This window comes from Trematomus bernacchii, unplaced genomic scaffold, assembly GCF_902827165.1.
Source record: "Trematomus bernacchii unplaced genomic scaffold, fTreBer1.1, whole genome shotgun sequence".
NCBI classification, from domain to species: domain Eukaryota; kingdom Metazoa; phylum Chordata; class Actinopteri; order Perciformes; family Nototheniidae; genus Trematomus; species Trematomus bernacchii.
Window position 1 is genome coordinate 1,423,188 of NW_022987513.1, and position 27,911 is coordinate 1,451,098.

The 27,911-nt window shown below is 40.4% G+C and overlaps 2 protein-coding genes across 2 annotated transcripts in view; one reads left to right on the forward strand and one right to left on the reverse strand.

The window, feature by feature from the left end:
• Nucleotides 1-6,765: 6,765 nt before the first annotated feature.
• Nucleotides 6,766-24,430, forward strand: sim2 (SIM bHLH transcription factor 2). Its single transcript, XM_034114201.1, has 11 exons — nt 6,766-6,955; nt 12,584-12,666; nt 14,668-14,757; nt 14,992-15,100; nt 16,275-16,360; nt 18,418-18,617; nt 18,891-18,997; nt 21,920-22,067; nt 22,631-22,784; nt 22,911-23,202; nt 23,733-24,430. The coding sequence occupies exons 1-11, from the start codon at nt 6,781-6,783 to the stop codon at nt 24,293-24,295; spliced, it is 2,007 nt and encodes a 668-aa protein (XP_033970092.1). The 5' UTR covers nt 6,766-6,780; the 3' UTR covers nt 24,296-24,430.
• A 2,714-nt stretch (nt 24,431-27,144) lies between these two features.
• The window catches only part of hlcs (holocarboxylase synthetase (biotin-(proprionyl-CoA-carboxylase (ATP-hydrolysing)) ligase)), a 31,663-nt gene continuing 30,896 nt past the window's right edge, over nt 27,145-27,911 (reverse strand). Inside the window, 1 exon segment of the mRNA XM_034113969.1 lies at nt 27,145-27,735. Within this exon segment, the coding sequence (XP_033969860.1) occupies nt 27,564-27,735 (172 nt within the window). The 3' untranslated portion in view covers nt 27,145-27,563.

The following is a 27,911-nucleotide window of genomic DNA, read 5'->3' on the forward strand; positions in this document are numbered from 1 at the left end:
TTCTTATACCTTGTCTGTATACATTCTGTGTATTTATATTGAATTAGTTGACTAAACTAAATGTTCTTATGTTGCTGTTTTGGTACAGGTGAAGCGAAATTCAAGATAATAAAGAACATGGTTTCTGACACAGTCACCAGAAACTGTGACTAACTGTTCCTGGATATTGAACAATAATGTTACCATTATGAGGATAACATTAGTCAGTGTAGCCAGGTATCACACTGTTTCAAATCAAATACCTTGATTTTGATATTTACAACAATAGGGTTCACTACGTGCTTTAGCAAAAAACAACACATTCTACTTTGTAGTTCCTTCTGTGTAATGTGTGTGTAATTCTTTTTTGTATGTTCAGTTGTATTGGGAAGAGAGTGCAGGTTAATATAAGTGTGGTTGCTGTACAAACTATTTTGTCCGGTGCCTTGCTCAAGGGCACCACGGCAGGGCAGGAGGTGAACTGGGACCTCTCCAAGTAGCAGTCCACACTCCATATTTAGGTCTGGTCGGGGACTTGAACCGGCGACCCTACGGCTCGCAGCCCCTACTGACTGAGCCACTGCCGGACATATAACCTGTTAATTAAAGGGCCCATGACATGCTTTTCCGGTTATTACCCGTCCCCTTGTGTGTTATGAAGGTTTTTATGCATGTAAACGGTCTGCAGAGTCAAAAACCTTGAAAACACCCTGTAGCGAGTAAAACTCTAACACAGAAAAGACCTGTCTCTGCTGCCCCAGAACGCCTCGTTGGAGATTTCTCATTTTCCATTGTTTGCTTCCTGGGTTCTGTGACGTGTGAACACCCAAATCAACAACAAATGACCGGATTGGCCCAAATGGACCAATCCGCGGAGCACCTCACACACCAGGATCCCTTGGCTAACTAACAGGGAGTCCCCATTGACTTGCATAGAGCTCCCTGAACGCTGGTAATAGACGAGTTGGGATGGCGGAGAAATGCTCTCCGTAGAGCCATTCTCACAGCGTTATAAACCTTTTTCTTACTCAATATCAAGCCACACTTATTGTTTTTACTTCGGCTGTGAGTGTTTGTGTGTGCTCAGGATGAGTTTCACTTGTTCTCGCTGTATCGCCGACCCAGAAACCTGTCCGCTCCTCGCAGCAGCTCGCAGCCTCACAACGTCTCGACCAATCAGAGCACACTGGGCTCACAGGGAGGGGGGGCAGGAGCTCCAACAAGCCGTGTAGGACAGAGAGTGAATACACATACTATACAGAGATGCTGTATGAGAAACCAATGTGAGTTTGGAAAACTGCACAATTTAAATCTATTCTAGTATACCTCAACAATGGAAATATGATCAGTAGAAATGGCCATGTCATGGGACCTTTAACTGCTTTGTTGAATCACACAATAATATGAATTATCTATCAGCTATCTATCATGGAAAAAAGTCATTTTAGAGCCAAAATATCAATCGTTTAACATGGTTAACATTTTGCCATCCCCCGTCAAGCAAAATTCCAAACACAACTGGATATTATAAAAATAAATACTCAATGAATTATATTCGTCTCAACAGTGACATTATGGAAATCACTGAGTCCTTTCACAGTTCCTCAGCAGGCCATGATGAAATATGTCACATGATGCATCTCTAACTCTGTTTGTCAAGACAATATGTTTGTTTACCTTTTCCCATGTTTGCCTACAGCTGATACTTTGAGTTCTCTTTTGGAAGTATTACTGCTCTGCTAATAATAATAATAATAATAATAATAATAATACATTACATTTATATAGCGCTTTTCCTGGTGCTCAAAGCGCTTTACAAGCAAGTACACTCACATTGTCCAGTGAGTGTAAACTAAGGTCAAAATGGGATTTGTGAGGAGGGACTATTTCTTCAGCAGGAAATAGTTCCAATCAAACCTGCAGAGAGAGGAGTACGGATATTTTAACTTGTTTCTATTCTCTTAATTTTTATATTTAGGATACTTCGTCTGTGTTAGCTTTGAAGTGTGGGTTAAAAATTCATACTTGACTTTAGAATCCATAGAATAATCTCACCTCAAAATCAGATTAAAAACTTTTAGGGACAAAAATGTTAATCCACAATAGTGGTAATTTTCAGACTTTAATGGTACGGCTTCTCAAACAATAATTAAATGATTATTTACATCATTAGAGTTAATAACTGTTCTTTCAGCATTAAACTCCGGGAGAATATGTCCCTCTTTTTGAAGATGTAATGATTTCACTTGCCCGCTAGATGGCGGTGTTTAGCTGAGTGTGTTTGACTAGTCTGGGCACCAACAGGTATTAGTGTTATGAGAAAGGTGTCTTCTATAATAGCTGAGGACAAGGAGAATGTTTCAAATAACCAGACAGCCTAAGTTATGTGCCTAACGCTCTTTATTTACCATCACCAAAGGAAATGTTTTATATTGTTATAAAATAAAGGGCAGTGTGTTGGGAGTACTGACAGTGAAGGCCACACAGTCCTAGGCTAAAATCACATAATAGTTAAGATGACAATGAACATGATACAGCAGTGTGGTTGTTGTACACTTTTCTAACAATGAACACACCGTTAAAACTCACAGCACAGCTCTGTGTTCTGCAGCATTCAACATCTGATTTATCCCATGTGTAAAAAACAAAATGCACTATTCTTTCAGAAAGCTGCTTTTTTGTGAGGTGCTTGACTATTATATTTAGCCATTATTAATTATTAAAGAACTCATCTTATCCCTTTGGCAACTTAGAGGTTAAAAAAGGAAAACTATTTTCCTAATGCAAAGTGGTGACGCCTACTGTATGTATGTATGCATTGCATGTTAGTTTCCCCTATTCATATTGAGTCACCAGTCTACATTTATCAACCGAGGTTTTATGGTGATATTTATTTGTATTTGTTTTACTCACCTGTAGCGTTGTTAGACATCTGTTGCAGTGAGTAAACAGTACAATCCATTCTGAAGTGCTTCCAGTTTTCATTGTGACATTTTTTCCAGTCCCTGATCTGTCAGTATACATATGTTCACAGTCATTTGTCATATTTGTATTGTTTTTGAATAATTATGTTTATTTTACCCTTTTTATTTTTTTATAATAGTTTCCTCATATACACTTATTTTTAATAAAACGTATTTTTATTAATTGTTCTCTTACTGTGTAATGTGTGCATCAATAAACCACTGCAAATGATGTGTATGGACTTCAAGAAACCTAACTCTGACTCAGTTGAAACTTAAATCTGTCACATGATCTGATGTGAAAAGGCCCGATGTAATACAAAACAATGTTATTTCTGCAGGGCTTTACTTACTTTGTGGACTTTAGCACCACCTTGTTCTGTCTTCAGTCTTCCTCCAATCAGTCACAGTTAGGTCTTCTTCTTCTGTCATCATGGAAACATTGGGTGTCCTGCAGTGTCAGTGAGTCTCGGGCATCCACGCTGTCCTGTCGTCCTGTGGGCCTGTTGCACATAACCCTAAAGAAAAAGACTACAGGCTCTTCTGTAGACCAATAATGAAAGAGCACAACAATTTAAGTGTGAAAACTCCTTGATAATAGATGTTAAAGGATATTTTAGATGTATTAAGAAGTACTATAGCCTGTATGAAAGGATTTTTGCTTTCACAAGTTGTTGAATGTATTACCTTCTGTTGAATTATAGCTGTGAAATGGACTTTTTACCATGAATGCTGTGTAACAAATGCGCCAGCAGCCAAACATACTCTGTTTACCTGCAATCCTGTGTGCCATGATGACATGGCACTTGTGTTAGGCTTCACTTTTCCCCAAACTTGTTGCTCCAAAACACACCAATCAATCAAACAGGAAACTTCTGTTGGAGTTCTAATTGTAACTTAATAATTAGATCCTCTTCAGGAGGAAGACCTGCTGATATACAGGCAGTTAACAACTTCAGGACAATGGTAGGGGACGTTGATGCCGCCGACATCCCATAACCAAATGAATACAGACCCTCAATTGGACCTTAAATGTCAGTGTAGCTCCATGAGTTTGTGTTGGCTTGAGGTAGGCTAGGAGCAAATGGTAATCTGAGGTGACCTTGTCAAAACAGACATGTGCAGGATCTCCACCAGAGGGCACCATGACAATACAAATAAATGGTTATGTTATGTGCAAATGGGGTGATTTTTGAAATATGTATTGATGAGTTCAAATGGAAAGAAAAGACTGGTGTGGTAGTTAATGTTCTGTTAACAGGACTTTTAACAAGCAGTAGCTGTATACTGAATATACTGTATACAGAGAAAACAACAATAATACCTAACTTTGAACTTTCCAATAAATAAAAATATCGAACCTTTGGCCACATAATTTAGCCTTTTGTACACAATTGGGAAAAAAGGACAACTTTTGTGAACATGGTGGTGGGGTGCATTCAATTCATTCTTCCAAATGTTTTTGTTCATCAGTATAACTATATTTAAAACAAGAAGAGACAAGAAAGCACAAAAAGAAATGTGACATTCCACTTATCACTAAGAGGACTTCTCTTACATACACTGAAAACAACTGAACCGTTGACTTTAATTAAGTTCAAGTTCTTTAAAAAAGCACATAACTGTATTGAGTTAGTTGAAAGCAATACGTTAATAAGTCTAAATCAAAGATATGTTCAAAATAGGTTCAACTTAATATTATTGCTTTCAACTAACTTAATCAAGGTATGTGAAATTTGTTGACGTGATACATTTAATTAATGTCAACATTTCAGTTATTTCAGTGTAGAGCATTGCTTATCTCACCTGTCTGACATTCATAATGTTCATAACTTCCATTGGCTCAACTCTGTGGTGCAGAGATACCCATCTTAGTGTCAGCAGGTCAGCAGCCACAATGAACGTTATGTGTTTTTGTACTTTTATTGTAAGGTATCAAAGTGCATAAAATAATTGTCAAACAAATATTAAGATGCAAGGGGAAGAACACAGAAGGACCCCCGACAAACATCAAAATGTCTTCCTTTCATTTTGTGTGTGGTCCAGTTAAATTGAATTAAATTGAGAGGTGTTTTAATTGGTGTACCCACTAAATTGCTCCCTCAGAATATATAGCAGGAATGTAGAGTCCTGACATCCAAAACAACAAGAAGAAACAGTTGTACTCCTCCTTATTGAGACTCAGAAAGTGTAGAAGTGCACAGTGTGTCCTGGGGAGAGTTTCCTCCACAGCTGGAGCAATGTTCATCCATCAACACTGACAGCCTGCAGAAAGTGATAGCCAGACTATTACAGCCAATGCAAATAAATGGACTGATTACTCTCTTATGAAAGCTGCCTTCAGGAGCGCGAGGAACATTTTCCCTCCGCTCCATAGGCGTGATTAACCAAGTTGTAAAGTGTAAGTTAGATATAGACAGACAGTGACTGATTGCAGAATATAATTATTAAATAAACGTTTGCATCGTCATTAATGGGGCGACAAGATATATTTTATTCTTGCTGTACAGAATTAGGGCATTGTATAGAAGTACTGGGTTTTATAAAAGGATTCAATAGAATGTATAAAACACTTTGTATGTGGTGTTGAATGTATTTAAGTAGTGATCATTTGTACTGCAGATTTCAAAACGTGATGTTCTTCATGGACATGTACGTACAGAAGCAGAATAAAACATTAAACATTGAACTCGAAACCTGGATAGAGCAATCCACAGTGCTCTGACAGAGAATCCTCAGACTGCAGGTGCTGCAAAGCACACACCTAACAAGATTGTATTATATAAATAATTATCATCATAAAAATGTATTTACCTGTGTAATTTATTGTCTGAGCTGTAAATACAGTGTATAGCCATGCGTAAAGAAGCTAGTTGTTACACACCCAGAGGTTCACTTTCTGATAAAACGCACAAAATTCGAGCCAGTCCAAGATAAGTGTTTTCCACACACACACACACACACACACACACACACACACACACACACACACACACACACACACACACACACACACACACCATGTATACATCACTTCAGGGGACATTACATTGACTTACATGCATTTCCTGGAGACTTATCCTAACCTTAACCCTTACCCTAACTCTAACCCTAACCCTAACCAAGTCTTCACCCTAAAATTAATGATTCCCCTCATGGGGACCTCCATTTTGTCCCCATAAGGGAGGCGAGTCCCCACACCTGACTGTGTAAACAGATGTAGGTCCCCACAAGTATAGTAATGCTAGGCCACGTGTGTGTGTGTGTGTGTGTGTGTGTGTGTGTGTGTGTGTGTGTGTGTGTGTGTGTGTTTGTGTGTGTGAGAGAGAGAGAGAGAGAGAGAGAGAGAGAGAGAGAGAGAGAGAGAGAGAGAGAGAGAGAGAGAGAGAGAGAGAGGGAGAGAGAGAGGGAGAGAGAGAGAGGGAGAGAGAGAGAGGTCTGAGGGTGGTTCAGTGCATCTCCTCTTGTGTCAGCGGTGTTGGCGCAGGAGTCTCTGCGCAATGTCCGGAGAGCAGCGGATTGATCTGGTGGATGAACACACGGTGGAGAAGTGACGGCACAGTGGACGTGGCGTTCAGCTTTCTGCACCTTGCTGTGTTAAGAGCAGGTGAGGCTGGGCACCGAGCTTTAAGAATGGTTCCGACCCGTGCCCACTCTCTGATGTCCGGAGTGCGCTGAGCGGCGGCACAAAGTCTCTGGATCCTGCTGAAGTTTTGTGTCTGGAGGAGCACTCTTCCCTCCGTCAGTAACAGAACTGTGGCTGGTTTGTTACATGAGTTTAAACAGCTCCGCGGAGACTTACTTTTATGCAAGAATCTTTTATCTGAAACTTCCGGAGATGAAGGAAAAGTGCAAGAACGCGGCGAAGACGCGCAGAGAGAAGGAGAACGGAGAGTTCTACGAGCTGGCCAAGCTGCTGCCTCTGCCCGGAGCCATCACCTCCCAGCTGGACAAGGCCTCCATCATCCGGCTGACCAGCAGCTACCTCAAGATGCGGGCCGTGTTCCCCGACGGTATGGGACCACCAGAGGGATGGGGTTATTATTGTACTGATTATTATATCACTGTATCGGCAGGGCCCATTGACATTCAGACACCGTAAAGAAGCACAAACCATACAGCAATAAGATAAAACATGTTGCCCTATAATACACCCTCAATGTATAAAGTAGTCGATTGAAATAAGTATGCCTATCAAAAATGACGGACTTTATTGAATTAGTTGCGTTTTAATTGTATATAGGATATAGGGCCTACACCACACTAAAATGCAAATATATAACTACATTTATAATGGTTCACTATGTATAAAGAATGTAACTTTTCGTTATGGCTTATATGTGTAAGAAAATAAATAAGGAATTCAGTTTGACTTGTATCCTCTAATATCTAAGAGCTTTTATACGGTGTCTCACAATTGCTTGATTAATATAAAAATGAGGAGAAAAGGTATTTATACACAATTGCTATATCAATAAATAATTTAATTTGTTTCTAATACAGCAAAGGGATTTTAGGAGCGTGGTAAACCTGATGTTTTTCTTGTTAATAGATTCCAAAGTAAATGATTTAGTAACCATTTATTTTGTCACCACCAGTCATATCCAACAAGCCTTTTGTGACGGGTGCCTAATTTTATCACATTTAAATACAGTTTTAAATACAAGTTTAAAACGTTAAAACAAATCTCATAAATGTTAAAACCCTTTGCAGACCGTTTTCACCGAGAGAGCTTGCTTAAAAAAAGGGGGACCTTTTAAACACATTAAGAGTTTTGTCTGAGGGATGTAGATAAGATAAATAAGATAAGATTTACTTTATTTATCCGATTTATTGTTTTGTTGTTGTTACAGAAGCATATAGCCTATACAAGGCATTGTAGGCTACATCAATTAAAAATAAACATTATAAAATGGAAACGTTTGAAAAATAGAAATTAAACTGAAAAAGAGAAGAAAATATACAAGTTGACCATGATGGCATATTACATTAGATACAAATGTGCAGTATGAAGTTGTGAAGTATACAAAATATAAACTATGGAGCTGTCAGTTCTCTGCCAGCCATGGCGAGTTGTAAAGTGTTATTGCAGTTGGCAGGACATTTTTCCTGTATCTGTCCTTGTGACTTAATAATCCATTAAATGTTTTTATTTGTAGCCCTTTTTTTATTAGTATTATTATGAGTCTGCTCTCCGTGTGCTCCTTCACTCCATCATAATCCGGGCTGTTCCAGCAGCTTTGGTAATGGAGGTGTCAGTGAAGTGGTGGTCTTATTTCCCCCTCTGATTAAAAGCTGGTGTCTACTTTAGCCACCTCACTCATTCATCAAGGTGAATTATTTCATTAGGCCGCAGAGAGCCGCAGTGGGGCAGGTTAGAGGGCAGGAAAACACCGCCCTTCCTCTCTGTCATCACTCATAAAGTCAGAGTGAACACACGGGCCCTGTGGCCGGGCCACCTCAGAGAGGGGCAGGAGGCCCTCCCGGGCCGCATATAGAGAGGGGTCGGCAGCGGGACCTGCTCCAGAGAGGGGCCGGCAGGAGGCCCTGCTCCCCAGGCCGCCTCAGAGAGGGGCCGGCAGGAGGACCTGCTCCCGGGCCGCCTAGAGAGGGGCCGGCAGCGGGACCTGCAGAGAGGGGCCGGCAGGAGGACCTGCTTCCGGGCCGCCGCGGAGACACCGGCCGGCTCCGTGATCCGACCGGGAGATAGCCTATAAGGATCAGGAAGACATGGATCCATTTGTGGTGGATTATTTTAGAGCCATGTAATCTTAATAAAGCCCCATAATGCAGAGCGCCGGGACAGGCTGTAAAACACACAGACACGCACTTCATTTAGTGCGTTATTACTTTGCCATCTGTTTTAAAGAAGAAGAACATGCCCACCCAAGTGTTAATCTATACAGGAGTATTAGACATATCCGCCTGCAAATATTACATGGTATATCCTACCAGCTTCAAAAATATGTAGCCTATTTATAATGCTTTTTCATTTGTTAATCAAGGACAATTTCTATTAAGTTGGCCATTACCAGCCAAGGGACAGCACAGCAGTATCCCAAAGCCAGGCATGTTATTTCTTAAAAAGCAGGGGATAATAGGCTATTTTTTTTTTTGTATATTTGTAACCAAGCTAGAAGCGGACCCGCCGGAGCACAGAGGTTGCCTGGAGCACTCTGCTGCTGGGACATGTCGGTGCTTTTGATAAACAGTGTTTCACAAATAAATACAAGAATAAAACCCCCCACCCCCTGAAAAAAACGGGCAATATTAAGATAAGAAATATGGACTGAATGGCGACTTATTAAAGGGCCGTCTGTTGCAGTTTTGGCATAGAATAGTAGCCTATTTGATAGTATTATTGTTTTAATTAGCCTATATTAATAAATGTTGGTCATATTTTAGACTTTTGTTATTTTGGTAAAGCTTTATTATGGTTGGACTAACATAAGGAATACACCTAAGTACCAAACGATGTGTGTATAGCCCTACCAATTAGATATTAACATAAAAATGAATCTAATATATTTTCAAAGCTACTCAGAAATGATCGTTTGTTAAGGAAAGCATATAGAAAAAAATGTTTTCCTTTTCTGGATAAAAAACGTTTTTCAATGTAAGGTTTCAAAAAAGTGAATTTCTTACTGAAGACCAAAAATAAGTAATATTTAATTATGTCATAATTCCATAGACATAATTATGTAATTCTCGGATATCAAAGTATTTGCTCAAACCCTTTATTAGTACAATGTAGAGCTGTAGTAAATACTAGTTACTATTGCAGTCAAAAACATATCAATATGTAAAACCTTAAAATATAAAATATATTTTGCGTTTTATGGTTTTACGTTTAATATGCACAAAAAAAAACATCAGTCAGACGGTCAGACCTGAACCTGACACAACTTAACAAAACGGGAACACACTTAAAGCAGTTTCATAGGTCAAAGTATATGTAGCCTTTTGCTAATTCTATTTTTCAATGCTATTACTTTAGAATTTTTGCTAAATTGTAAATTCATAAATTGGCCATTTTCCCCAAAATAGAAAATGAATGCTTGTTTAGCTTTGGTGGTGTCATATCCTTTTTCTTTGCAACCTGAAATCAGTGTCAATATTCCAGCAGCTCTACTGTAGTATGATATTACGATTGATGTGAAGAGAATAGTTCATTCAACAATCTGACCTTTAGCAGAAACTCTCCTCTGCATTCTGTCAGGCTTTCAGAACAACCTTCTGCAGGAAAGGATTCAGTAAAAACACTTTATATCCACGTAGGCTTCTAAAATATTATTATGATTTGCTTTTCTCAACTCAAAGTTGGGCAATATTAAAAAGTGTGCACATATGTGTTTATTTAGCTTTTAAATTCACCCTTTGCCTAGAAGAATCTGATAATATGTGATGCATCATCAATTGTACAATATACTCAATCCCCCAGTTTGGAGCACTCTGACTGTGATCAGTGTATTTGATCCTGTGTTTGGGTAAAGGACCTGCTACGGGAAGCTGATAGGTATTTGTGACTTTGTGAATAGCCTGACACCTGATGACTGCAGAACAGAACAACTACATGTTATTGACACTAAGAAGTAAAGCGTAACACTTTTTACTGATCCTAAAAAATGATGACCTACTGTGTAAAGAATGAGCAAGAAATAGCTTGGCCGTCATCTGTCTCAATACTGACGTTGGTGACAAAAGAGTTAAGATGAACAGTGTCAAGCATTAACTCTTCAGCCCTTCCTGCTGACAGCACTGTTTTCTACAATATTTGCCTTTTTTAAAGCTTTATTTATTTTTACCTCAGCCTAAAGCAAAAAGTGGGGTTGGTCGACTGAAAAGTATCCCAACAAACGGAGAGGCCATTCAGGGTATTGACATTAGAAGTAGAAATGTGATAATCATGGACATACCTAGCTTCAACCACACTTTATATTGTTGTTCTTTAAATAATAACTTAACGCAACATCATACTTCCAATGAGTGAGACATGTACTCCTGCTTACTTATAGAATAATTGGGCCTCGTCGAGTCCTCTATCCCTCTGGGCCATGAGAAAACATTTGAGGAAACACTGTAAAACTGTGTGTGAGATTGATTGCTAATATGGAAATGTGCCACAGCCTGCATGACTTGGAATTCTATGTATTGGAACACCAACTTTATATCCAGTGCCAATATTCAGTTCCTATATGCTCAAAGTAATGCACTATACAGTATACATAGTACTGTATGTACATACTGTATGTAAAGAAGTGGAAATAAATGGTGTGGAGGGCTTTTCATACCTATCTGTATATATCTGCATATTACCATTAACAGCTGTGGTTCTCTCAGCCGCATTGTCAGATTAAGTTATAAAGAGCATGCCCACTGTCTGAACAGGGAAAATACATAATTTGTGAAGCATAGTTGCCATGAATTCATCCTTATCCGTCTGATCCTTCTTCACGCCAGCAGCAGACAGCAGTGTCACTGACTGGAAAGAGGCAGAATGGTTCACTGGTTTGTATTAGTTTTATTCATGGCCAACTAACTGTAAGCCTGACCAAGAAAATATTGTTGTGGTTGATAAAGAGGTCAAATCAACCAAAATAGGTAAAAAACTGAATTACTTCTAGTGGTATCTCTGCATGCACATAGTTACGTCCTCAGTCCAATACACTGGAGGTGAATTGAAATTAATTTGTGGAACTTGAACCAGTTTGAGATTCACATAGCTTGACCTCACGTAGCAGATGGCAGCCTTCAGTCTCTGCAGAGGCCATCCCAACAGGAACAGGAGAGGTGCTTGTTGGCCTGAGTCTCTACATCGAGCTGGGGAGAGCAAAGATAACATGACTCATAGTCACAATTGCAACATTTGTGGGAAATATAGCAGGTTAGATATGCAAGAATGTTCCTGTTTGAGTATTTCCCTGAGTTAAATTTGACTTCTGAGAATAGTCAGCAGGCAGATTACTTTACCTTCTGCCCTGCTGTCATATTGTTCTCATGTCTTCCTTTTTTCATTAAATCGTGTGGCTTGGATTGTACCTCATCCAGTTGCCATGCATCTTTGTGTGGAATTGCTGTGACCTGGGATTGATTGATTTTTATTATGATATCATTTCATGTGCAGCTGAAGCGTCTAGCAATCAGTGGGTCAGTGGGTCGATCCCCTGCAGTCAACATGTGTCCTTGGGCGAGATACTTAACCCCAAATGCTCCCGTAGGCATTCTACAGTACTGAATGTCAGTCGCTTTGGATAAAAGTGTCAGCTAAATAACATGTCATTAAATATATGTAAAATATTACAATATAACATTTGCAACCTGGTACCACATGCTCTTAAGTTATGTCTTGTTTTACTCAAATATTTCACTGAGACGGTGGAAGTCTTATTGAGTAAGGGTATAGTGGAAGTCGGAATAATAAGGGTCAAAGTTCAATGTATTCCTGTTTTCCAATGACCTTGCAAAAAATGACAGTGCTTACAGAGCTGCTCTCTTTTACCCTAAATGTGCACAATGTCAAACTTGCATGTTGATTGTGTATCCCAGTGAGTGTGTGTTTATCTCCCCACTGTTTGTCTCGTGCATGATATATGTGTCTGTGTTTGTCTCCCTGACTGTCTCTCCTGTGTCTCTCTCTGTAGGTCTGGGTGAAGGATGGGGTCAGACCTCAAGGTTCAGTCCTCTGGACAGCATGGCTAAGGAGCTGGGCTCTCACCTTTTACAAGTCAGTACCTGAACACCACGCTGCACCGCTTCAGTTACTCTGCTGAGGGATGCTGTGATATGCTGCATGAAACTGCTGCTATACCAGATGCTATTGCTGTATGCATGTGTATGCTATGCTAATACAATGTTGCTTAACTGGGTGATGCATTAGAGTGGGGGTCACAAACAGCAGCAAAGATGCTTAAATCTGGCCAAAATATTAGCTGCAATTACATTTGAAATTAAAAGAATTATCAAGATTGTGGGCTTCTTCATTATTCTAAAATAAATACAACAATGAATGCTGTATTTAAACGTTCAGGTCATCAGAAAGTCTTCTATCGCAGTCTGAAAACCAACTTATTTCTACTGCACCTTGGCAAATAAAATACATTTAAAAAATAAACTTAGTCGGTAGCCCTTAGTATGGTTTCACATATCTAACGCCTATGCAGTAGGATATATGATGGCCTGGCTTGCTGAAAGCTATTGCTCAAACCAGCAGGATTCTTGCTCCTTTTTTGAGATTGCATCTCCGTGGTTGATTGGTTTTTATTATAAGTCACTTCGGATAAAAGCGTCAGTTAAATGTAATGTAATATAAATAATAAAGTAGGCTACAGACAGTGAGTGTTTCTTTAAGTTGTTTTTAAAATGTGTTTTACTGAATTCATTTTATAAGTTTTCAATGTCCCTTTAAATGTACACAGTAATGGACACAAAGTATGTTTTATTAAACCTCAAGTTTCTGCTGGAAAAGAGATGTGTTTGATAATCTCATACATATTTAAATATTGGTGATTGGTTATATCTTGCAACATTCTATTATTTTGCGGGTAATGTCAAAAGTCACGATGTACGCTGTGCGTTCTGTTATGTGTCAGTGCATGGTGTGTGTGTGTGTGTGTGTGTGTGTGTGTGTGTGTGTGTGTGTGTGTGTGTGTGTGTGTGTGTGTGTGTGTGTGTGTGTGTGTGTGTGTGTGTGTGTGTGTGTGTGTGTGTGTGTGTGTGTGTGGTACTTAGCTACTCAGAATGCATTCCGTGCTCCATATGATTTTGGTCTCTTCAATTCATAAGAACCAGATCCAAATGACTTTTAAAATCACATAACATGTTTTCAAGCCTGATCTGCTGTTTATTCCCATTCTTAGTGATTCTTAGCACTTCTTCATTTCTACTTTCATTTTATTCATGGCCTGGAGGTGTTATTTAACTGCAGATGGTTATTCTAAGAATATTACAAATACGAAGTAAAACTGCACACAGTGCAATGATCACCATGGATATCTGCAGCTGTTCAGGCTTTAAAAGAGACATCAGCTAAGCTGAGTTCAACTTGAGTTGGGTTCTGTTACATATTACTCAGTACTGTCACTTTTTAATAAATATATTTATCGTGTAATAATAAGTGTCGAGCACAATAGGCCTGCTAAAGTGATGCAGAGGCTGAGGTACAGAATGTGCTCCTTTGAACAGAAAGTGCTGAATAAGAGTTTAGAGTTCAGCACACGTTCATTTTTGTACCCTCAAATAATGAATTCTTGCACACTTTGGTACAATAATAACAATAATAATTACATAAGGTCAGCACCTTTAAAATAAAGTTACAAAGTGCTTAATTATAAATGAATGTATAATTGATCAATTATTAAATTACATTTCCCAAATCAATTATAAATTAAATAGTTCACTGCCCATATTTGAAATGATGTTAATACATTGAATATTTTGACAGAATTGATCTTGCAATTTCACCATGCAATAAAAACAGAAAGCTTGTTTGCTGCAGTTCCAGTTCCAGTGTGCAGAAAAGTGAGAACAAATGAGCAGCTGATTATTTGCAATGTTCACACCTTTTGTATTTGTGCTATGATTTTTGCATCCTTTATTTATACCAGATATATTAACCCATTTTCAGAAATGTATTTTGTCTCATACACTCCTAAATGTTAGTGTTTTTAAATAAAGATATAAGAAAATGTTTGCGTTTAACAGTAATGACTTGTTTCCGCTCCCTCAGACTCTGGATGGCTTCGTGTTTGTTGTGGCCTCTGATGGAAAGATCATGTACATCTCTGAGACAGCATCGGTCCACCTGGGCCTCTCCCAGGTAACACCCTCCTCCTGACCTGCATTTTATAAGAACAAGAGAATGTAACTTATAACAAGTACTGGTCACACACATTCATCACGTGACAGAAATGGAATTGTCTATTATTTGTTAATTGATTAAATACTTTTCTATCTTATGTCTTGATTTTGGAAAGTTAGTTATACAGTAAAGACATATAGGTGCTCACTACACAACATTTATGAACACTTGCTGGAAATGTGTGTGTTGCAGGTGGAGCTAACCGGAAACAGTATATTTGAGTACATCCACCCATCGGACCATGATGAGATGACAGCAGTGCTGAGTCTCTGCCAGCCCCCCCACCATCACTTCTCTCCAGGTACTAAAACATCCTCAGGCTCCAGGCTCTTGTTCATATGCTGTGGTACAACCTGTCTGTCTGAAACTCTGACAGGACTCGCTGACCCTCCCTAACCCTAACTATTCAAGGTCAATGTCTTACTTCTTGCCAATTTTGTCCAAATCTCGGGTTACCTTCGTGACAATACCACATCAACAACAGATAAAGACAGAAAGCCTGGAGATTTACAGGACGTATTTCTAAGTCCTTTTCTTGGCAACCATTCATCCGATCACACTTTGCGGTGGTTCTTGGAATAGAAGTACCAGAGCCCGTTTAGAACAGGGACTACAACAGTACTGTAAATCTGGTTTTTTAAAGAATTATATAGTATGAGGGCTTTACTGTGGCGCTGATCTTGTTTATAAGATATATCAATTCTGGCGACAACATGACGCCCGTATACACGATGGCGCCGCGGACGTAAACAACAACGCAACGACGGAGCTCCATAAAAACAAAGCTGTCTATGCCGTCTGACATGGTTTTCATATTTTTGGGGTAATTATACCGTTTTTGACATCTGGCATCACTTTAACATTTTGGTATGAGAGCGCACGCTGGAAGTAAGATGCGCCCCTGTTACCTAAAACCCTGGTACACAAATGTATCTCAACAACATGGAGAACCATTATTTGAGACTGGCATATATTAGAGACAGACCTTGAAGTGATACCTGTCAGGTTTTTCCATGGTGCTGGAGAATTTTAGGAAATTATTATTTTGCTAAGGAGGAGCAATACAGACTTTATCCATCTGTCATTAAGTGAAGTCATTTTCAAAAGCATCACATTTGTGCTTATGGCTTCCGTTGTACCTCAATCACCAGTTATTTGGACTAATGTGCCTGCAAAATAAATACATTTCCATGTGTCAGCATCACAAAATGTTTTCAGATTGGGTCTCCGGAGGTGTAGTTATTCATTTGGGTTAGGCTTGAGGTTGCAACTTACTGCACTGGTAGAGCTAACTGCTGTTATGTAAGGAGCACACTTGATGATATTGGTCTGTCAAAACAAATAGGTGAAGATTTTGATAATTTTAGGAGAAAGAAATGTAACTGGTGACAAAAATCCCTGGGATATAGTTTTGTAAAAACACAATACACTTCAACATGTTGGTAATGCCTCTGTTTTGTGTGTTTGTGTGACAGAGTATGAATTAGAGCGCTCCTTCTTCTTGAGGATGAAGTGTGTTCTTGCTAAACGGAATGCAGGACTGACCTGTGGGGGATACAAGGTAGGTGCAGCCACTGTATACACACACTATAAGCTTTTGGTTAATTGAGGGACTGGAAGAGATTTCATTTAAAATTGGTTCAAAAACAATGAATTGTCATTAGCAGCCTATTGGACTGAGCCAACGTTTTGGACGTTGAGGAATATTCAGTCAATAAAAGCTCTTCAATAGTCAGATGTTTGTCCAATCACCTCAATAAATAGAGCCTCTCGCAGAGGTGGGAAGTAACTAAGTACATTTACTCAAGTACTGTTCTTAAGTACCATTTTTAGATACTTGTACTTTACTTGAGTATTATCATTTTATGCTACGTTGTACTTCTACTCCACTACAGTTCAGAGGTAAATTGTGTACTTTTACTCCACTACATTTATTTAATACCTTTAGTTACTTTACAGATGTGGATGAATGATGTGAAATATAATCAAGTCTTAAATCAGACTTTAGTTCCACCTGGAGTAAATCCACAAGCTACCCTGCAGTATACAAAGTCATTCAAACTAGCTACACCTTTACCAGCTTTGATAACACTTTAATGATCAATCATTATAAAACATATCATATATATTATTCTGAAATGGACCAATCTGCACAATGACTACTTTTACTTTTGGTACTTTAAGTATATGTTGATGTTAATACTTTTAAATGAGGGACTTTTACTTGTAATAGATTATTCCTACACTCTGGTACTTCTACTTTTAATTAAGTACAAGATTAGTACTTCTCCCACCTCTGGCCTCTCGTAATCCTTACAAACACATCTGTGTGATTTACCGTGCAACAGGTGAAAGAGTAGGCAGAGACTAAACGAGAACGCAAACGGTTGTATCTGCTACTTTTCTCTTTCGTATAGCCCGTTCGTTCACTCGAGGCCGTAACGGAAACGCGGAAACGGACCCGCAAACGATAACGGGTCCCAAGGTGGATAGATCTGCAAACGGAACGCTCTGGGGGGCCAAACGGCTCCGTGTGTACGCCCTATACGATCATTTCCTGATAACGATGAAGCCATAGCCCCACCTCTCCCCACCTCTGCTGCTCACTGCTGTAGCATGGTCAGTAGCTACTGTAGCTACTGACCATGCTCCAGCAGTGAGCAGCAGAGCGTTCCGTTTGCAGATCTATCCACCTTGGGACCCGTTATCATTTGCGGGGTCCGTTTCCGCGGTTCCGTTACGGCCTTGTGTGAACGAACGGGCTATACGCGAGAGAAAAGTAGCAGATACAACCCGTTTCATTCTGGTGTAAACAGCACAGACAGATACAGCACTGAAGAAATGTTGGCTTGTTTCAATTCCATATTTATGTCAAACTGGTAGAGAAGTGGATGCATGCAGGATGTGTTTGCTCATTGATTTATATATGCTGGTGTTTTGTTAGGCTTTTAAACTTATCTTATCTCTTAACAGGGTTATGTTAACACTATATCGTAAAAATGTGGCTGTAGCGGAGTTGCCCTGGCTCACATCAGAAACAAACATTTTAATAACAAATGTACAAATATGTGGCTGTATTTAAATGTATAATTGGTATTTTGGAAGCTCTGCTTTAATCAGTCACATGACAACTTGTTCTTCATGCAGAACATGTCTATCATGTTCCATTATAAAAATATGAATTCTTTGCTGACACTTTCCAAAACGCTATTATCATCTCAAGCATCAGAAACAGATCAATGCATTCACTACCAATTGGGTGGTAGCACAGCCTCTAAAGGAGGTGTGTGCCTTTACATGAACACAACACATGGAGCAGAAAGGGCCAGCTGGGTAAACACTTAGTGGCTGCAATAATGCCTCCATACATACATTTTGTTTGGGTTAGAAAGTCAGGTGGGCTGTGCTGCTCCTGCCAGCTATGAGTTGCATTTTGGAATTTGAGTAACAAATGCTTGAATAAATAAATAATATGTTGAGTTTGTTCACTTAAATTCTGAACATTGTTAGATTATATTGTTTTAGTTTCAAACTCCTTGGTCAACTGGCAGCAGAAGTTGCACTCTCTCTGTCCCTCTGAACCGTTGAATGACCCTGATGTCCTGCTGTGGTTCCCAGGTCATCCACTGCAGCGGCTACCTGAAAGTGCGTCAGTACATGATGGACATGGCTCTGTATGAATCCAGCTATCAGACTGTGGGTCTGGTGGCCGTCGGTCACTCCCTGCCCCCCAGTGGTATCACAGAGATCAAACTCCACAGCAACATGTTCATGTTCCGGGCCAGCCTGGACCTGAAACTCATTTTCTTGGACACAAGGTAGGAGAGAAGCTTTACTGAGCAGTTGTAGAGAAAGATGAAAGCCATGATATGGTGATATCCTGCTGGTCTCTGTATTGATCATGAGAACCATCACATATAATCAGAATCAAAAATAGATCATCTATGGTAACAACAAATCCCTCCTACAACACATGCACAATATAACATGTTCTAAGCATATATAATGATCTGTTTTAAAATATTTGGACTGCTGGATTGTTAAGTTGAACTGACTGTGATTGTGTCCTCTCTCCTCTGTGCTGGAGCCAGGGTGGCAGAGCTGACAGGATATGAGCCTCAGGACCTGATAGAGAAGACCCTCTACCACCACATCCACGCCTGTGACATCTTCCATCTGCGCTACGCTCACCATTTATGTGAGTCCTCCAACATCCTTAGTCAGAATTTGGTGGGAGGGTACTGTAAGTCCAAGTTCAGTTACAAATCAACAATGAATGAATAAATAATGTAATGGCTCAGAAAAACAGCAAGCAAACCACATCACTGACAGGAAAAAGATACAGTTCCACAGGTGGCGGTGGCTCAGGAGAGCAAGTCGTCGAGTAATAGCCTTAATCAATCAGGTCTCCTAAGATATCATTCAAAAATGGAAAAAGGCGGATGTGTTCTTTTAATGCCAAAGTGCTTAACCAGATACATATAATGTCCACTGGGTGTGTTAAATGCAGTCTTACTTTTCATAACAATCCCACATTACACATAAGAAAAACTGAAAAATGGACTTTAATTAAATAATATTAAGTTTAACCTAATATTTGTAATTTAAACTTAATATCATTTATGTGAAATTTGTTGACATAATACACTACGGAACACAGTGACATCGCTAAGGAACACAGTGACATCGCTACGGAACACAGTGACATCGCTACGGAACACAGTGACATCGCTAAGGAATACACTGACATCGCTAAGGAACACAGTGACATCGCTAAGGAACAAAGTGACATCGCTAAGGGAACCCAATGACATCTCTACGGTACAAAGTGGCATCGCTACGAAATACACTGACATCGCTAAGGAACACAGTGACATCGCTAAGGAACACAGTGACATCTCTACAGAACACAGTGACATCGCTACGGAACACAGTGACATCGCTACGGAACACAGTGACATCGCTACGGAACACAGTGACATCTCTACAGAACACAGTGACATCGCTAAGGAACACAGTGACATCGCTAAGGAACACAGTGACATCTCTACGGAACACAGTGACATCGCTACGGAACACAGTGACATCGCTAAGGAATACACTGACATCGCTAAGGAACACAGTGATATCGCTAAGGAACACAGTGACATCGCTAACAGAACACAGTGACATCTCTACAGAACACAGTGACATCTCTACGGTACAAAGTGGCATCGCTACGAAATACACTGACATCGCTAAGGAACACAGTGACATCGCTAAGGAACACAGTGACATCGCTAACGGAACACAGTGACATCTCTACGGAACACAGTGACATTGCTACGGAACACAGTGACATCGCTACGGAACACAGTGACATCGCTACGGAACACAGTGACATCTCTACAGAACACAGTGACATCGCTAAGGAACACAGTGACATCGCTAAGGAACACAGTGACATCTCTACGGAACACAGTGACATCTCTACGGAACACAGTGACATCGCTACGGAACACAGTGACATCGCTAAGGAATACACTGACATCGCTAAGGAACACAGTGATATCGCTAAGGAACACAGTGACATCGCTACGGAACACAGTGACATCTCTACAGAACACAGTGACATCGCTAAGGAACACAGTGACATCGCTAAGGAACACAGTGACATCTCTACGGAACACAGTGACATCGCTACGGAACACAGTGACATCGCTAAGGAATACACTGACATCGCTAAGGAACACAGTGACATCGTTAAGGAACACAGTGACATCTCTACGGAACACAGTGACATCGCTACGGAACACAGTGACATCGCTAAGGAACACAGTGACATCGCTACAGAACACAGTGACATCGCTAAGGAACACAGTGACATCGCTACGGAACACAGTGACTGGGTGTTGTGCTGAGGCACATGACGGTTTTGTGTGCCCTCCCATGAAAATCATATGCCCTCTCTGTAGATTTGTTCTGGCGCCGGGTCTGAATACACTTAAAGTCAACGTTTCTGTTTTTTCAGTGCATCTATCTGAGATGATATGCATTTCCGATGTCAAGCATGGAAAGACAGTACAGCCCCTTGAGAGCAGAGGAGATCAGTAGAAAAGGGAACGTGTTCTTGACTGTGGTATCAGTAATGATTGATAAAGTGAAGTTGGGTAAAAGGGTGTGGTAAACTTCAGGCCTGCAGACAGGGCTGATACTTTACTAGATGCGATCGGAGTGTCCATATCCAAGTGTGGTCGTCAGTGCATTTGTAATGACATCAGTTACACGATTATAGAAGGTATTGTTGAGACAAAGAATCACATTTACTTTCAGCCGCAATGATTCAGGAATCAGGACCCAATGGAAAGGTCGGCGACCCTTCTCCCTCATTGGACCAGGTCAAACAGACCTTGAGCTGCCTCTCTTCCTGATTTAGAATGATTCAACCTTTCTTGAGTTCGGTGGTGAACAGCTTCTCCGAGGACAAGACCGGAGATTCTCTCTCTCATCTGCCAGTGGACGAGTCCCCGGCTCTACAGTGAGCTGGGAGATGATGTAGGCCGCCTTGGATCACTTAGATTGGAAGGAGTAGAAAAAAAGACTGACGAGTTCCTGGAGCTTGAGGGCTGCTTTGATCAAAACAGAGAGATGTGGTTAGGCTGCAGTGTGTTCAAAGCTGTAAAAACAGTAGGCGGGCATAATCTTCCAGGTCTTTAGTGACCAGTTTGAAGGCCGGGTTTTGGCTCTACTCAAAAATGCGCAAGTTTGCAATGATGTGTGTGTCGAAATTGCATTGGTATACATAAACAGACCAGTCTATAGTATATTCTCTGATCCGTTTTTTATATGTGTGAACCTACTGTTAATTTAAAAACCAAAAACTCAGATTTTGCAGGTCAGATTTTTGTTTTAAATTGAAATCGTTGCATCTCTAGAGTTCCCCATGTAAACTAAACACATAATATGTCAATGTTATGTCACAGCTTGTTTCTATTGCCCAAAGGTGTCTAAAGTTGCACTTTTTTTTAATGAGCGTTGTGCAATGCTAGTTTCTAAAGAGGCTCTTCCTGTATGATTATAATGCCCTGATGTCAGATTTGACAATGTCTCTGTTGAATTCTGATCTCTGTGTTTCCTGTAGTGCTGGTTAAGGGTCAGGTCACCACCAAGTACTACCGCATGTTATCGAAGCATGGAGGCTGGGTGTGGGTGCAGAGCTACGCCACCATTGTGCACAACAGCCGCTCCTCCAGGCCTCACTGCATCGTCAGTGTGAACTACGTCCTCACGTGAGTAGATGTCCTCCACCTCTTATTTCTCCATATTAAACCTCCAGTTAAAACAGAACAAAGACATCAGAGGTGTAAGAAGTAATCAGACATTTTACTTAAGTAAAAGCAGCAATACTCAAGTGTGAATTATCCTTTGTTACAAGTAAAAGTCCTGCATTCAAATCGTAGTTAAAGTACAAAAGTATTGGCATCAAAATATACTTCAAGTACAAAAAGTAAAAGTACAAATGTTTCAGTAGTATCAGATTTAAAATCATTTTCTATAATATTTTTTAATTGCATTAATGTCAATGTTGCACATGGTACTGGTGGGGATTATTTAAATGACTTGATATACTGCTGGGTAACTGAAACTATAATAATACATAATGATGTTTTTGTTATTTTATTTTCTGTATCCATACATATATTTGTGTGTTATGTAGTAGAGTAAGTTAAAAAAATTCCTCCAAAATATAGTTAAGTAAAAGTATAAGGTAGCATAACAAAATCTTACTTAGTTCTTTGGTAAATGTATTTAGTTATATTCCACCATTGAAGGACTGCCTGTTTCCACACAGTGAAGTTGAAGGCAAGGAGCTGCTGTTATCTGAAGACCAGAGTCGAGCCAGTAAGCCCTGTGTCAGTCTGTCCTCCACTCAGGACCCCCGCAAACACCTCCGAACCAAAGCAGTCAAGATGAAGCCCAAAGTAAGAGCAGCTCCATATCCTGAGGCGGGACTTCCTGCCGGCCTGCTGAGTAAACAAAAGGTAAGGGGAATGATTTGAGCCCCATCTTAAAAGAGAAATCCTCTGTGCATGTCATTCAGATCTTCAGTGTGTAACTGTGATTGTGGGTATCAGGAGGCTGCTAGCCTCTTCCAGCCGGACCTCTCCACCTGCTCCTTACAGAGGGGGGTGTGGAAGGAGAGATCCCAGTACCCCCTGACCCCCTGCAGGGAGAAGAGCTCCAGCTTGAGCCCTGAGGCCGGCCAGGTGCCCTGCGGCCCCCCCTACAACCTGACCCTGCACTACCCCTACAGCCCTCAGAGCCCGTTGCCTCGCTCCGGCCCCCCCTCTCAGCTGACTCAGCACGTCAGAGGCTCTGTGGGGTGGAACATCAGCAGCCCCCCCGCACCCAACAAATACACAGGTACACTGTTTATCCAATGGATGTCATCGTTACAACAATTAAACTTAATTTAAAGAAAATCATAGATTCATAGGCGTGTTTCCTTTATAAATGATATTTAACCTGGACTTCCACTCTCTCTCATCTCAGCTCATGACCATTGATCACAACCTCTGCTTAAATGAGCTCCTTCTTTATTGGTTTTGAGGATTCTGCTGACATCTACATCTATGTCAGATCATCAATATTTCTTATTGTAATATTTACTTGAGTTGCATCTCTTTTCAAATACAATAGAAAATAGGTATATCTATGGTATCAAAGGCTTTATTAAAACGAAGATAGAAGATTAAATAGGTATTATACATGATTCCTCATTTAACCCTATAGGTTTTTATAAAACCTGATTGGTAAAAAATGTATCTCTCTTTTAACTCATAAACCCACTGCTGTTTGTTTCAATCAAAAGTATGTTCCTGAACACTGTCCGCTCCTGTTGCTGCAGGAGTTCAGGTGTAGTTTCTACTGCTGAGTTGTGTTTCCCTCCCCAGGCCCCGGGCTGGCAGCTGAGCGCAGGTTCTCTGATGACATCTATCCGGATTGTTCCAACAACTCACATTCCAGCAGCAGGCTGAAGGAAGAGCCCTACGAACATTACACACTGGTCCACAGAGAGGTGTCTGACGTTTGTTCCCACCCCCGTCTTCATGGCACCAGAGACAGTAAAGCTTCAAACCAGGCGCTCCACCATGAGGGGGCTTCAGGTGAGCGGGGCCCCTCCTGTCCCTTGCTCAGCGGCGTGGGGCTGGAGCAGAGGAGGAGGCTGTGTATGATGGAGGCTCCTTACGGCCCCCCAGCTGCAGGATACCCCCACCCTGCTGACGGAGCTGCTCTTCATCAGCACAGGTCTGCAGAGGAGGACAGGAGGACGTTGGGGGGTGGGGCCCAGGCTCCATACATGTCTATGAACTTCCATAAAGTGCTGGGTAAACACGGCTCTGTGACCACGCTGAGCCACCTGACGGACCCTCACAGCTCCGGCTCGTCTCCGGAGAGCCACAGAGAGATCCCACATTACATCGGCACATCGGTGATCATCACCAACGAGAGGTGACCCAGGACAGATCTCAGGACAGATCTCAGGACGGGGAGCCATAACTGTGACTGTTCACAGACTGCAGCCAGGGTCCGTCACCTTTCAGAAGCCATGTTGCACTCCTGCAGGATAGTTTGACACACCACAGGATATTACAGCTCTTTTTCTTCAATGTTGTCTGTCATATATAAGATCAACTTGAACATTTTCTATAGACTGAAAAAACTGAAACATTGACTTTAATTAAATGTATTATGTCAACAGATTTCACATAACTGTATTAGGTCAGTTGAAAGCAATAATATTAAGTTTAAATAAAAAAAATATTAGGTTCAACTAAATATTGCTTTCAACTAACCAAATACAGTTATGTGAAATCTGTTGCCATAATACATTTAATTAAAGTCAATGTTTCAGTTTTCTCAGTGTAGAATATATATGCAATACAGTTTGTTTCAGGATTTTTTATTTTATTATTAGTCAACTCAACCCAAACCTAGGGCCCAAACATCGCAAACGCTCGAGCCTACTTTTGTTCTTAAAGGATAAAATAATTTAATAAATAATTTAATACATTTTCAGATATGGAAATGGTCACTGGTGAACATCTAGACAGTGTTAGTAATGAGTCAGCGTGAAGAAGAAGACCTTTCACAGACTTTGATTATCAGCACTGTTAATAAATAAGTTTGAATGAAAAAAAGATGTCTCAAATTGATGCTAAGCATAAATCAATAAACGTAAAAGCTCTCAAAACCTTGAAAAAAAAAATTCAGAAGTCATCTTCTTTCAGCAAACAGAAACAGACTTGCATATGTGGTGCATATGATAATGTGCAGCCACAGCAGAGCAGCAACAAGCCTCCATTACAGCTTTTATTGAACAGAAAAATAATTAAGGCACTATTTATTCAACATTAAATATTTATTGCATAACTTAAATTACCTATCAAGCATAAACACACTCTAAATACAGTGCAATATATGGGCAGCCTAGTTTATTTAGTATAATGTGAGCCTGAAGGCATTACACATTGATGTCTGTCAACAATACAAAATGGTTTACCATGACTTAGGGTTGGCCATGGTGCAATGCACAATAGCTTGTTAAAAAACAATACAAATAAAACAAATTATAAGCTCCTTAATATTGGTATCATTGAACAACAACAGAACAGTTTTGTTAAGAGAAGAACACTTGCAGATGGATTAAAGAAAGCTGATGAATCCACAGGCTGTCTGCTGCCTAATGTGCTTCTACTCAATATTGACCTCAAGTTAACACATGTGTATACATTAGACATATCATTTTTGTTTTCATGTGATAATTGTCAATCAATTTGAATTGTGTTATGACTTGGGAGCTGCTCAGTTTCTAATACAATATGTTCCATTAACTCTCAGACCTTCCCATTGTTCCCAATCAACACACTTGGTCTTAATTTGATGAAGAATGAAGATTTCAATCTGTGTCCAAATGAAATAATTGATTATTTCAAATCACCAATTGATAAACAGAGAACAACAACTGCTTTTTATTGTACTTTGACAAATCTTTCATAAACATGTAATCAAAATGACTTTAATTCTATGATTTGATTCTTCAAACTGTCTTTTTAATTCACCAACAAATAATCTGACTAGCAAGTGTAATAATGATGCGTTTCATCTTTCACTCTGGACTCACATGTGCCTACTTACATTATACTGACTCAGTCACTGAGTGTCATGGCAATACAGACAATAATCCAGATGGAGTAAACAGGCTTTCTTCTAGTATTTCATTCATGGCATGAAAACACTTACTTCAGAACATCCTGTGGCCGTGATGACTTCCACATTGGCGTGCTGTTTCTGAGAGGGGGAAGAAGAGGAGGAAGAGGAGGAGGAGTAAGAGGAGGACGGATGTTTCTGTGAAGCACCGCTGCATCCAGCTCCAGCAGTTTGAATGTTTCCTTTGACGTTTTCACTTCATCTGGGGAGGATGGTGCCGAGGACAAATGATGTGTCCTTAAGTGGCTGTGAGACGGACTTCAGACACACGCAAGCACACACACATACACACACGTCAAATCCTCAGGATGAATCTCTTTCCTCTGCAGTTAGTGCTGTCGGTAACACAGGCCTCTACAGTCCAGTGGTAACATTGCCCGCTTGGTAACTTAACCCCACACAACATTTACCGTTGAAATGATAAACGGACTGTGCTTTTCCAGTCTTTACAACCACTGAAAGCCGTTTGACATATACAGGTCATTCATTGCAGAAGCTGCCATATGATGCCAGCAGCTCAGACTAACATTCACACACACTACACAGCATGCCTATCTGGAGCAGTTTTGGGTTAGGAATCTTTCCCAAGGACACATCGACATGTTGTCTGCAGGAGTCAGGGATCCAACGATAGGTGGAGACCGCTCAACCTCCTTAGCCGCTCCCGATACACGCCAACACTCTTGTCAACACAACATTTACAAATGCAATGAGTTTGTATAGAAACTCATCAATGAACTTCTGTTATGCAGATACTAAGAGGATACTTTTTCTTCTACTGCCATCCCATTGAATAACTCAGCCACAAAGGGTACCATTACAAAGATGATGCTGATCATTCATTTGATGCTTTTTAAATTCACTGAAACTTGCCAGAATGTTACATTAAATGTTTTGCTAAAATCTTATATGAACTATTTTAATTTTCAGAACTTTGATTTAACTTTATTTAAGATAATATTACAGGAAAACCATGAGGATATTGACAGTTATTGCTTCCTTCTGTCTTTATATCTTGTATAATCTGGATTTTGCAGAGCGCTGTGACCAGGTAAGTGAAGGTTATAGTATAAAGACAAGAACAACATATTTCTGTGGAAATATTTATTTTGCTGCAGCAACAGCTGAAACGATGACTGTTCTTATGTAAGTGTGAAACCAAGTTAGCTTTTCAGACGAGGGGTGCAAATTGAAAGACAATGGTTTGAACTGGTGGTCCCAAAACAGAATCAAATCAAACCAATGTTTGTGCTCGTGAGCAATCACTGATGCAGATATTACTTTTGTTATGCATGTACTGTAGCTGCCATTAACCCTCTCACATCACCGTTTGTCTTCCAACAACTTATCCTTAAGCTAACCGATACCCGCACTGTAAACGAGGAACATATTTAGTGCTTAACCAATTAGAAAACATGGATACATTTATACTGTATACTGTAGTTACATTAGATTTTCTGTCAGAGTGGTTGAGTCTGTTGCCAGAAACCATGACATCCTGTAGTGATTTGGTCCTAACGCTGCTTGATGACCACCAGGTTCTTCAGCATGTCGAAGGAGTTCCCATCGGGCTCCACTGACACCACGCCCTGCTCCTTGTTGTGCACCTGCAGGAAGCCGTTGTGGTCCAGGCCGACCACCTCCGCCTCCACCCCGTCCTCGCTCCAGAGCCGCACCCGGGTCCCGCTGAAGGCGAGCACAGAGGGACAGTCAGTGCTCTGCTCAGGGTGTTTCATGAGGAAAACACACATCTCTGCAACTCAAGTGCTATTCATTATCCTCTGAGACTGAGAGTGAGATAAGGCTGGGACTCCCTCCATAGGCTCATAGCTTTCTGCACACTTTGCACATTTGATCATAGC